The 12031-nt window shown below is 43.1% G+C and overlaps 1 protein-coding gene across 1 annotated transcript in view; it reads left to right on the top strand.

Moving 5' to 3' along the window:
• Positions 1-12031, top strand: part of NRXN3 (neurexin 3) — a 964874-nt gene that overhangs the window by 42203 nt on the left and 910640 nt on the right. The window contains exon 2 of the mRNA XM_064715475.1: positions 9317-10559. Coding sequence (XP_064571545.1) covers positions 9851-10559 — 709 coding nt within the window. The 5' untranslated portion in view covers positions 9317-9850. The remainder of the gene's footprint in view (positions 1-9316; positions 10560-12031) is intronic.

Raw genomic sequence — 12031 nt, 5'->3', positions numbered from 1 at the left:
GTGTTGCTTACTCCAGGAAATGTAATTTCATTATTAGGTGGTTCCACTGAAATAGGCAGATGAATCCTTTACACTTGAATTTTGCAAAAATCCTTTTGTTTTGCACATATTAATGTTTGGTTCTACATTTCAGAGCAGGAAGTTTCTGAGGAAAAGACAACTAGAGAGAAAATTTGTAGGGCAAAACAGTTTGAAGCATAGAAAGGCAGGAAGATGTAAATGAATTAAAAAACAAAAATGAGAACTCTGTTCTGTGTGTGACTTGTCCCACTGTCTGGGCCCATAGGACTCCTAAGATTACCTGTTCAACAGCCTTCCTTTCAAAAGACATTGTGCTGGAAGCATTGTGTTTCTGCTTTGAGGGTCCCTAGGGCTCCAGAGCCTAGGTAGCCTTCACAAGGCTGTTTCAGTCCTTGGCTGTGAGGCCACTGCTGTGGCAGAGTGGCAGGTTTGTTGTTCCAGCCCGGCCTGCAGGCAGTCTGGGTTAGGTGGAGGATTGCTTGGTGCACTCTGATAGATCACCATGCAGTGCTGCAGGCACAGGCCAGGCTGAAATGACTCCATGCAAGCAGAGTGTGTTTAGTGTATTTCTTACCTGTGCCATAATTGCTGGTCAGTTTAGAAACTGACACCTATCATGAAAAATTACAAGTAATTTCCCTGATGATCTGGAAAGTTTTCAATATCCTTAGCTATTTGAAGTGTTATCCTTTTCCAGCCAAGACAGTGACACTTAAAGATTTTTGCAACAAGTCTGTGTTGGCAAAGATTTCCACTTCCATTTCCCCAGCATGCTAGAACTGAGAAACCTCTCTATGCATAGCTTCTCATCATGCTCACCCAATTACTCTGAGGTAGAAGTGGGGAGAGGGATGGGGTGGAATGAATTTTGGCAGGAATTTGTGTATTAGAGGATGAAAACAACAGTTAGCTGGAACAATGCATTGATTTCCCATGGCAGAGGATTCCCAGCCTGCTGTTGTATGTACACCCACGAAAAGCAACATGTTTTCGGGGCTAATGGTATGAGAGGAGTGTGGTTCAGAAAGCAGACATCCCTCACAGTGGCTGAGACTTGTAGAGCACTTAGCAGGGTGGCAGTGGCAGCTGCCTGTGTGGGTCAGCATCAGGCACTGGGAGCTGGGTGCTTACAGACCAGCCACACTTCAGTTCCTGTGTTTAACTGGGCTCCCTGAAAGGCCTTTGGTCCACAAATGGAACCTTGGCTGCTTAAAGGGCTTAGGAACTGAGGGCATTGCCTGCACTCAGGACAGCTTCTCACATCTGTGTGCTGTGTTTAGGTGTTTGTGTTTGCTTTGTGGGAAGCTGAGTAGAAATTTTTGCATGAGATTCCTAAGTTGCAATAAAACTTCAGAGAACTGAGTTCACTTATTAGAGAGTGCTAACATGTTACATAATGGAAAAAAAATCCACTGTAGATTTCAAGATGTCCATGGGTCCTTTATTTCCTTTTTAAGTGGATGTGCTTATTTTCCTGTGGACCAGCAGACTAAGAGAATGATCTAAATTAATTCCTGGCCATACTAATGACAGGGAAATCTGGCCACGTTCAGTGTCCCCTCTATACATGCTATGTTTTTAGTACAGTAACAAATTGGATTGCACCTGCCTTCTGTCTTTATAATATACTGTCACAACATTTAAAAACATGCAGATTGCTCTGACTTACTGGAAATAGGTCCAGGAGTATAAAATATGTTGAGAATGTGTGAATTGACTGTGATCTGTAAGTGAAACAAAAAGTGAGTTAAAATTTTGTTCTTACTATAGTCATTCTGATAGTCCTTTTAAGCTTTTATTTTTCCATTTTTTAAAAGAAAGTGTTATACATCAGCTGGAATATAAAGGCATTTTAGTGCTAGCTCAAGTACATAAAATCACAATTATTAATGTGTACATGTGTAGTGCCTCATAACTCTGCTCTTGACTATGTTGTGCTAGATTCTGTCAGACAGAACAGAAAATGCTCTTGCTCCTGAAGAACTTAAAATGCATATGCAAGGAAGATGCAGATGGGATGACAGACAGCTAGGAAAAGCAATGTATTAGTAGGGTTACTTAGTATGCTGGCCATTTGTTTTATTTTGTTGTTGATTTTGTGCTTTGTATCTTTTTCTAAAATCAGGTAACTGAGAAAGCAGTGGATCAGTGACTTTTTTCCTCTTGTTCAAAGTCAGGAGTCCCCCCTACACTCCAGTTGTGTGTCCCCTTTGAGGAGTGTCTAATGCTGGCCTGTGTCTGTAGTATCAATACACTTTGGGGGGAAAGTAAGCCCATTCTACGCTGTTAATCTTAGGAAAATCTTGGAAGCAGCCTTATTTTCAGGAATTAGTGACGTGCTCAAACTTTGGTTTTTGGTAATGATAAGCACATTTTCAAGAGATTTAATTTTTATTAAATGAAAATGGAAATACTATGTATGCATGCATTAAAACAAAATGGAAATACTTTATACTTCTGGAAGAAGTATTGCTTTATCAATAATGCCAGCACTGTGGTACTACCAAATTCCCCACTAACATTCCCTGCTGAGATGTGTATAGCTACTGACTGCATTTGGTGTATTAGGGTCTGGTAGAATAAACAATGCTACAGATCTGTCCGAGCTTTTTGATGGCAGGAAGGAGAGGACGCGGGGGATGGAGACAGACCATCTACAGGAGGAGTAAAATAAATGATAATGATTCAGAGCTCTCCAACTGTTGAGCTTCAAAGTCTGCAGAAAAGCAGGTATTCTTTGTTCTCTTTTCACGATGGTGGAATTGAGGCAAGGCCAGTGTTCCCAGTGCAGCTGCCATGGGAATTACAATAAAGGCTGTTGAGTTTTGCAGAAATCGCTCTCCTGGTTAGTACCAGCTCAGAGATGGGGGAGTCTGGTTTCTCTTTCGTGGCAGAACAGAGCAATAACTGCTCAGCTGCTGCCAACGCTTCCTTTTAGCTACTCCTTGTTAGTGGAGAGTTTGTGGTAATGGGGGTAATTAACACACTGGGAGTCATTTCTGTGTCCTGGAAGGGAACAGAAAGCCATCAGAGCAGCCCCAGACATGATTGCTCTGCAGGGTTATTTTCCCTCTCTCTTTCTTTCTTTTCCATTGTGCTTGGGTTTTGATTTTTCTTCTTTGTGTTAAGAAAGCTGGAGAGCTGAAATGGTCTGTAAATTGCATTCATGCTGAGCCCGGCCTAGGTAGGCTAGTTAAAGGTCACTCTCATGGACTAGATGGCCTCCTCTGTGGGGTGGTGAGAGTGTTTAAGAAGGGAGTCACAATGTCCCTTGTGGCTTTTTTAACCCTTCTTTTTCCAGGATAGATTTGTAGAGCTCTGGTTCTGAGTTGAGTTTGTTTAAATAGGCCCAGGAGGTAAAAATGTGAAGGGTGGTTATGATAAAACAGTAACTCTTTCAGCAGTCAGATGACTTTCCTGCCCGAGAAGTCAGAAGTGGGGCTGTGCTGCCATGGTCTTATGCTGTTTATTGAACTGAGCATTTTGTTGGTTTGCTCATATCCCTTCTGAGGCTGCTGGTGGCATTTCAGTGGTATGACTTGCTAGTGCAGGTGAGTTCAGCTCTCCCATGCATAGGTGCCTGGTTTGGGTGTTACACAGTGTTTCTGGAGCTGAGCTCCAAGGTTAGCCTTATCATAAGCAGTCATTCTTGCCTTCCCCGGGGAAGAACTCAGAATGGGGAGAAGGGCAGTGGGCTTAAACTGATTGCAAATCACATGCCCAGGTACCAGGAAACCAACCAACCACCTACCTACAGGTTACAATTGATGGTGAATGCATGTGCATGGGCATATACTAATCCACTACAGGGAAGCAAGACAAACTAATTTAGCTTTATAGTCTATTTTTTTTCTAACTTTAAGAGGACACTCTTAAATTATAACTCTGTACCTCTGTTCTCTTGCTTTCTGCTTGATACAGTTTGTTTGCAGCTGTCTCCTAGGGAGCTCAGTGCTGAGTTTAGATAAGAATTAAGTAACTCAATATCAGTTTTCAAGAATGGAAAAGTTAAGCTTGCAAGATATATCAGTAGTGTGAAGTACCAAAGAACATGGTACCAAAGAACGATTTCTGCTTGGGCTTGGAGTAGGGCAAAGGCATGTGTGGTTTCACAGTGATGTAAGAGACTGGCATCAATTCTATTTCCCTGAAAACCATGCAGAAGAGGTCAACAGGTGCTCCATGTCACCCTCAGTCCCTAATTTTAAGATACTGGTCTTCATATGCCCATATCTCTAGATCCAGGATAAAACCTGAGATATCACTGCTTCTCTCATTAGAGCCAGCCAGCCTGTAATGTAAACGCTGCATCCCATGAAGTTCTGCCAAGTTCAGCACAACCTAGGTGTGTTCAACTCTTTGCAAAGCAAAGCTCCCATTTTGGACCTCACTTCCAGCCTCTTCACTGGGCAGAGCCCATCTTGCCTTACCTGTGACCCCTCTGAGCTGTATACTGCCACTGAAATCTCCCTTGGTAAAACAATAATAGAATTGAAATATAATAGAAGCTCTCTGTCTCTGTCTTCATCCTACTTCTTTCAGCTCAGCTTCCCTGACACCACTCCAGTGTCCTCTCCATCCCAGCAAGGCTATGAGGCAGTGTCCAGATTTATTACTGAGATGCAAATGCTACTAGAGGAATTAAAAACTAAATTAGCCCCTGCAGTTTTCTCTAGTCTCATGAATTTCAAACCCTCCATGTCCCCTCTCAGTTCTCTGTAAACATCCCTGCATGCATCCTTGCTGAGGACCTTGTGTGATGGGAAGATTTCTGTGCTCCACTGTAGCAACTCACAGTTTTCACATCTGCATTTTTTATTGGAAGAGTTATATTTTTTTTTTTTTTTATTTTATGCTTTGACCCTTTGTCTTTTGCCACAATTAAGCTGGGGATAGATCAGGCAGAAAGATTTCAAAGCATTAGCCAAAAGGAGCCTGTTGTTTCAAAGTGGATGAGTGAATAAATACTATGAATTCCTCATTTCTCTCTGCTAGCAAGCTGGACTTTTAATATCAATTATTGAGGGTAAATTTTACTGTATCCTTTTGAGCAGCATATGTCATAGAGCTGTAATGATTTAATTGCTGTACTTTTTGCCAATTGAGGGAAGACACGTGGATGCAGAGCCAAATTAGGATCCTACTTACTCCTTCCTAAAACTGCTGCTTCATTAGGGCTTGAGGAATAAAGAAAACAATTAGATTTTGCTTGTTTTAGAGTGAAGGAAAGGACAAAAGTGAGTTCACGTGGGGTATTAAATACATGGATCTTAGGTGACCAATGTATATTTTTCCTTCTGCACAAACTGTGGCATAGTGAATAGTTCTGGTTGTGGAAGAGGATCTAAGACTGGTGGACTGTAAACTTTTCCCAACAGTGTGTCAGTAGGATTTTGTCCAGCATCCTGAAGTGGAATAACAGGACTTACACAGGCTTGCACTGGGCTGCTGAGGCAGGGGTTTGCAAGAGAAGCCAGCCTGTCTTTGAATTAATCTAACTCTGTTCTTTTTTCTGCTGAAAATTACACTTTCAAATACAAGTAAGTCCATCCCCAAGCAATAAGCAGCCAGAGAGGAAGGTAGTGGAGGAGGGAGGACAGGGAGTGACAAACCCATCTCCTGCAACCTTTCTGTGCAGTTGGGTAAATAAGCTGCAGAGCAACAGCTTCTCACCCCCTTTCCTAAGCAGGTGCATTTCAAGACATTTGCAAAGATATTAACCCAGCATAGAGAGTGTGCCAGTCAGTAATTATGGAAATTAGTTGGCAATTAGATAATGTCACTCACTCTCCGCATACAGCTGATAAGTGGTTGAGAGCCACTTCAAAGCAAGGGCTAGACCCCCTCCGTGGGCTGCTGAGCAGATGGCTCTGACCTGGCATTAATGGGCTGCTGTCAGGCTTGGGCAAGTGTGCAGTGGTTTGGCAGCGCTCGCCTTGGGGCTGCCTCCCTTCCCTGGCCAGGGAACTTGTGCAGCTCTGTCAGCCCTGTGAGTGGGACGTTTCAGTGGTGCCAGTGGGTGTTTCCTGCAGTGGGTTTGGCATGTGAGAGATGCTGAGCTGTCTGCTCACTGTGAAGGTTCCTCAGATCTCAGGTGGGCCAGGGAGGCGGTACAAGCTGTTGGAAGTGCAGTGGAGATAACTTGCTTGCTGCTGTCCATCATGAAGACCCTTTTTGTGCAGGATGTGGTCATGTTGTGACAATGGGATTTCTCAGAGATAAAATATGTAAGACAATACTCTGTGATTCTGTAGCTTTTGTCCCAAACTGTAATGTATTGCTATGGTAGCAGTGTGCTGTATGAGGCTGGTAGGGTAGTATTTATGCTAAAAATAAAATGGTAAGAGCAGAAAATTATTCATTGTCAGCATGTCTTGGAGAATCAGAATTGGTGTGTCAGGATTTACTCTCTCAAGGTTGGGATTGAGATCCTGCCTCCTGCTATAAAGGGTACAGGGTCTTCGGAGCTCTTCATGAAGACCCTGCTGCTGTGGTAGGATTTGCTCTCACAGACTTAACTGTGTGAGACGTGAATCTGGAGTAATGGGAAGCACCGTGAGTCAGGACTGACGTGCGCTGACAGAGCTCTGGGGGAGTCACAGATGGCCCTCGCCTGCTAGTGGCTGGGTGTGGGCAGCCTTCCCAAAATCTGAGCTGTAGTGTCTAAATGGCAATGAAGCACCCAGCAATGACACCTATATTTCATGGCTTTTGCATTGTCTTCCTCTTCTGAAACAGAGCTGGCACTGTCTTCTTTCAAAACAGCTAGAAGGGGATTACCTCGGCTTCTCTCAATCAAAACAGAAAGAAGAATTGCCATGGCTTCCCTCAGTCAAGACTGCTGTTCTTGTTTAACCATTTCTGTCTAATTTCCCTTGTTGGCTATGCCTTTTGTCCTGCCCTAATGAACTTGTATCATTACAGAAATTTGCACCACAGAGGTAGCCTACTCCTATTATTGTACCTTTGAAATATCCCAAGGATTGAAGTGATCCACAGAGGCTGGGATTTGTCTCTGTAAAACAGGGTTTCAGCATCCTGGGATTGGGAGAGATTGATACGCTTTTCAGACAGGAATTTGAACTGTGTGTGGACATAGGCATCTCATCTGTGGTTATCTATAGTGTTCACACCTGCTGCTGTGACTTACAGCATCTTTCACTGCTTATCGAAGTGTTGGTCTTCTAAAATGGGGAGAGAAGAGTATAAGACTGAGGCTGCTTTTGTTGCAGATGGCGCAACCTACTCTGCCCAGGACAATTTAAAGGTGGGGTGTGAGCCCTGCTGCATTGGGGTCTCTGTGGATGGTTGCTGCCATGCTGGGCTTGTCACCCTTCTCAGCTCAGGCTGAGCACAGAGCCGTCTGATGGAGTAGTGAATTTTGCCATGGTGGTAGTAAATGGTCCAGGAAGCTGTGAGCTGCTGGAAGCAGATCACTGGCTAATTTACACACATTATGATGTTCCTATTTCCATCTCATCAGCAATTCCAGGCTTGGGTCATCACTTTCTCTCTTACCTTTCTCTCACTCTATTCTTCTCTATAAATCATGGGCTATTTTAGTGGATCCACTAGGGAGCACAGAGAAGAAAGGTAAATGGACAAGAACCACATAATTTTTTTCCCAATCCATTTTTCAGAACCCCCCAGAACCCCCATGAACTTAACTTAGCCAACACAACCCCATGAACAATTACAGTCCCAGTTATGATTATTGGGAAGACAAACAAATTGAGGAATTTGATTCTGTGTTTAATTCTTCATTTTACACCTCTCCTAACACCTCCTTTTCCCACCTTCCATTTTTCTCAGCCAAGCTGTTAACAATTAAATGGAATTATCTTCTCTCTGGTTTTGACTTGATTTTATTTGTGTTTATAGCAGTTTAGCTAACATGCAGCTGCAGGAAACAAGCCTGGTTTCCACTGGGCACTGAAAGCTCACATTTCTCTCCAACTTGCGTGTTTTCTTTTAATTGATCCCTTTTGTTTTCTAAGTGACTTGTGTTTTATGCTGGCTAAATTTGTCAGACTGACAGCTCTGGAGACTTATGGCTTCTGCAGGTCCCTGGGGCAGGTGAGGATGTGCCTGTGTAAACTCTCCTCTCTGTTTCTTAGTGATTCTCCTCCAGCTCAACCTCTGTCCCTACCAAACAGAAGCTTTCCAGCACTGCCCACTTGTGCAGTGCCTGTGTGCCTTCTCCTTTACAGCAAGATGGATGATGGGGTTGCAGTGCATCTGCTGTGAGCAACTCTCATGGTCCACAGCACTAAACACTTTTCCCAAGCAAATACTGCCCCACAATATTTGTGTTCCAGATTGTGGAAGCTGTGTTTATGCTAACTTCTGTGAGGCTGAAGGCTTTGATTCTCATCACTTCCCTTCCTGCTTTGTATCAATGCTAATGTTAGCCATTCCCAGAGCTGTTCTTGTGTCCAACCCATCTTTGTGAACAAACACCTGTGTTAATAGAAAACTTACTTTCTTCTTGGGTAGAATTTTCAAAGAATGTGCCTTGCTTTGTACTGCCTTTACTTGTCACTTAAAACATCCTCCTACACCAGGCATACAGTCACCCACATGCAAGTATGCAGAAGTGACTTAATTCCTGGTGTGAACAGATGTAACTCATTCAAGGCAGTTGGAATTCTTTGTTCTTAATTAGGGGTGAATTTGGCCTTTTTGCCAAACCACTAGACCAGGGTAAGTGGTTGACTGCTTAGACAGTTCTTATCATCTAAGCTACAAGTTTGCTATCATCTAAGCTGCAGGTTGCCATAAATAATTTGCATAACACATGTTTCCAGGTTGCAGAGGTCCGTGGTAGAGTCTCTGAAGAATGCAAGACATGTAAAGTAAAAGCAGCTATTGTGTGACAGGCCGACAGCAGGGTTGTATTCTCTAATCCTTTCTTGGTGTGCTAGGAAGCATAACGTAAGCGATGGAATAGGAAGTTTGGTTAGTGGTGGAAAGCTCCGCCACCATTTCCCAGTAAAGTCAATGAGATTGCATCCATCAAAGGAGTTAAATAATTTGGTGTATTTTTATATTGCTCGTTGTTATGTGTGCAGATGACTTGATGAGTTCTCTATTTTGGCCTCTTATTTTTGAGGACGTAGATGTCCTTGCAAGGTCTTTTGAGATCTGTACAGCCAATTGCAAGCATGGAGAAGTGTCCAGAGTACCAATAAATGTAAATAACTTATTGGACAAGATGCTAATAAGCTTCATAGTAAAGATATTGTGAGTAATAAGATTAACTTTTCCCTTTCTTTTTTTTGTCTTGACCCCACAGGTCCTGCAAGCTCCGTGAGTGCCAAGCAGTGAATTATGGGCTGGGTATCCACCAGTGCATCATGAAGATTGACTTTATTTTTGCCCTCTTGAAGTTCATGTGCTTTATGAATTCACTCTCTCTTCTATCTCACTGCCATCTCCGTCAATATTGTCACCACTTCTAGAAAACAAGAATTTGAGGCTTGGGGTTTGGCTCTCCCTTTCCTTCCTCCTGGAACACCAGTGACACCTTTGTGCTCTACCAAAAAAAGTCACTGTAAGTTATTTTGCCCTTCAGAGAAGTATACCATCTGGAGAAGTTGCTTCATGTACCCTGTACTTCTGAGATAGAAGCCTCTGGTTCCTAAGGATAATTGAGATCTTTCCTTGGGAGGAAACACTTCCTCTTGGCCACTTTCAACTTATTCTCCTGTTCTCTGTCACTCCCTCTGCTCCTCTTCCTTTTGGATTTAACATTTGGTGTTGACTGCTGAGGTTCTCCCAGTAGTGTGGCTTCTTTTTTTCTCCTAGGGAAGAGCAGATTTTTGAAACAATGGGCTTCACTCTGCATTCTATCTACTTCACCTTGAAGGTGAGTTTGCTGCTGGGCTCCTTGCTGGGTCTCTGTTTGGGTCTGGAGTTCATGGGCATCCCCAACCAGTGGGCCCGCTACCTCCGCTGGGATGCCAGCACTAGGAGCGAACTCAGCTTCCAGTTCAAGACCAATGTCTCTGCTGGGCTGCTTCTCTATTTTGATGATGGTGGTGTCTGTGACTTCCTCTGCGTGTCCCTGGTTGATGGGCGCGTCCAGCTGCAGTTCAGTGTGGACTGTGCGGAGACGACAGTGGTCACAGACAAGCAGGTGAACGACAGCAGCTGGCACTTCCTGATGGTCAGCCGCAACCACCTGCGGACCGTGCTGGTGCTGGACGGCGAGGCCAAGCCTGGGGAGGTGCGTCCGCAGCGCCAGCACATGAACATCGTCAGTGACCTCTTCATTGGGGGAGTCCCACTGGACATCCGTCCTGCTGCCTTGACTCTTGATGGTGTTCTCAGTGAGCCTCCATTTCAAGGATATATCCTGGATCTTAAATATGGCAATTCTGAGCCGCAGCTCCTGGGCAGTCAAGGGGTCAGACTGGAAATGGAAGGACTTTGCTCAGAAAACCCCTGTGAAAATGGTGGCACTTGCTTCCTTCTGGATGGCGAGCCACACTGTGACTGCTCAGCCACTGGATATGCTGGCAAGCTGTGTTCTGAAGGTAAGAGAGTACTTCCCTGCTTCTCATTGACCTTTACACAATCCAGAGTTAATTTGTTGTTTAGCAGAGCTATGACAGAGTTTTTATTCCTGCTGATTGTTGTCAAAGGAATGCAAGTTCTACCATTCTTTTTCCAAATACAAGTAAATAGGAGTAGATAAAGAGTATGAGCAACTGCAAGAAAGTATCTTTCTGAAAGGATGCTGCACTTGTAGTATGGAGAGATTTTCATCAGCAACTTATTAATAAGGGTAGAGAACATAAATTGGTAAATAAAACTAAGAAGTATCTTAGGTTGGTGTTGGTAAAATAAATGGCTGGCTTTTTTCAGTAGTCCCTGAGAACTGAGTGAAGTGTCAGCAAATAGGAGCCATATATATAAATAAAAATCACTAACATAACTAATTGAAAGGACATTGTATACTTTTTTGATGTTAGCTGTTGCTAGCCTGTGGAAGCCCCATGCTTCCCTTCAATTGCTTGCACACTAATCACTGAATGGCACCTTGATTTTTTTAGCATCCTTGATTAAATTGCTTAAATTTCTTTTAAAATTGATTTTAGTATGGCAAAGGGAAGAGGGATTTGAATGTTTCCTCATTGTTTGGTACTCTCTTTTTGAATTTGAGTTTGAGAGTTTTAAGTCATGCCAACTACATGATGAAGTGTATTTCAGATTTTTCCTTTGGTGTTTAGCAATGTGATGGTAATTGATTTTGTATGTGCAGGAGACTTAAGTCAACTGAAAATCCCTGTGTGAATTTGAGAATCTCATCATAACATTATTTATGCCATTTGGCTTTAAACACCACAGTTTGAGCTTGAACCAAAGATGAAACCTGGACAAGAAGGGTCCAATCTCAAGGAAAAAAGCCCCAACCTGAAATTTTGTCAAAATGGAAATATTTACAATAATATATTTTCACGACTACTATTTGTTCACTTCTTTTGGCAATGAAACTAGATTAACCAGAGTTTAGCCTGTGCAATGTAAAATGTGGTGAAAACAGTCCTTATACAGTTGCTATCTAATTAAAAAGCCCCACAGCTTCACATCACAATCTGCATTTATATGGAGAAGCAAACATGTTTTTATAGGAAGGGAAGGTTTGGAAAATAAACATAGCATCCATATGTGCATTAATTTTAGAGTGATTTTAATAATAACGGAAAATTTGGCTTTATATCCAAATAATACAGTAGCAGTACATTAGCCTTAGACAGGATGTGTGAGTCTGTGAAATGCTGAACCCAGAACTCTTCCTGGCTATTTGGTCCGACCTGATTAGTCCAAACCATTAATGAGCCAGAGCTATTGAGCCATGAGTTACGTGGGGCTGGGCAGAATTCTGTGTTCAACACTGTGACCGGGCAGTTCAGGAGCTGGGCCAGCTTTGATCCTCATACACTTAGGGAGCAAACACACCTCAGGTCTGAATGCTGTGGTGACAGAAAATTACAAGTGCCACACA

Source organism: Zonotrichia leucophrys, chromosome 5 (assembly GCF_028769735.1).
Source record: "Zonotrichia leucophrys gambelii isolate GWCS_2022_RI chromosome 5, RI_Zleu_2.0, whole genome shotgun sequence".
Taxonomy (NCBI): domain Eukaryota; kingdom Metazoa; phylum Chordata; class Aves; order Passeriformes; family Passerellidae; genus Zonotrichia; species Zonotrichia leucophrys.
Note: the sequence above shows the minus strand (reverse complement) of the source record. Positions and strands in the feature narration are given on the sequence as shown.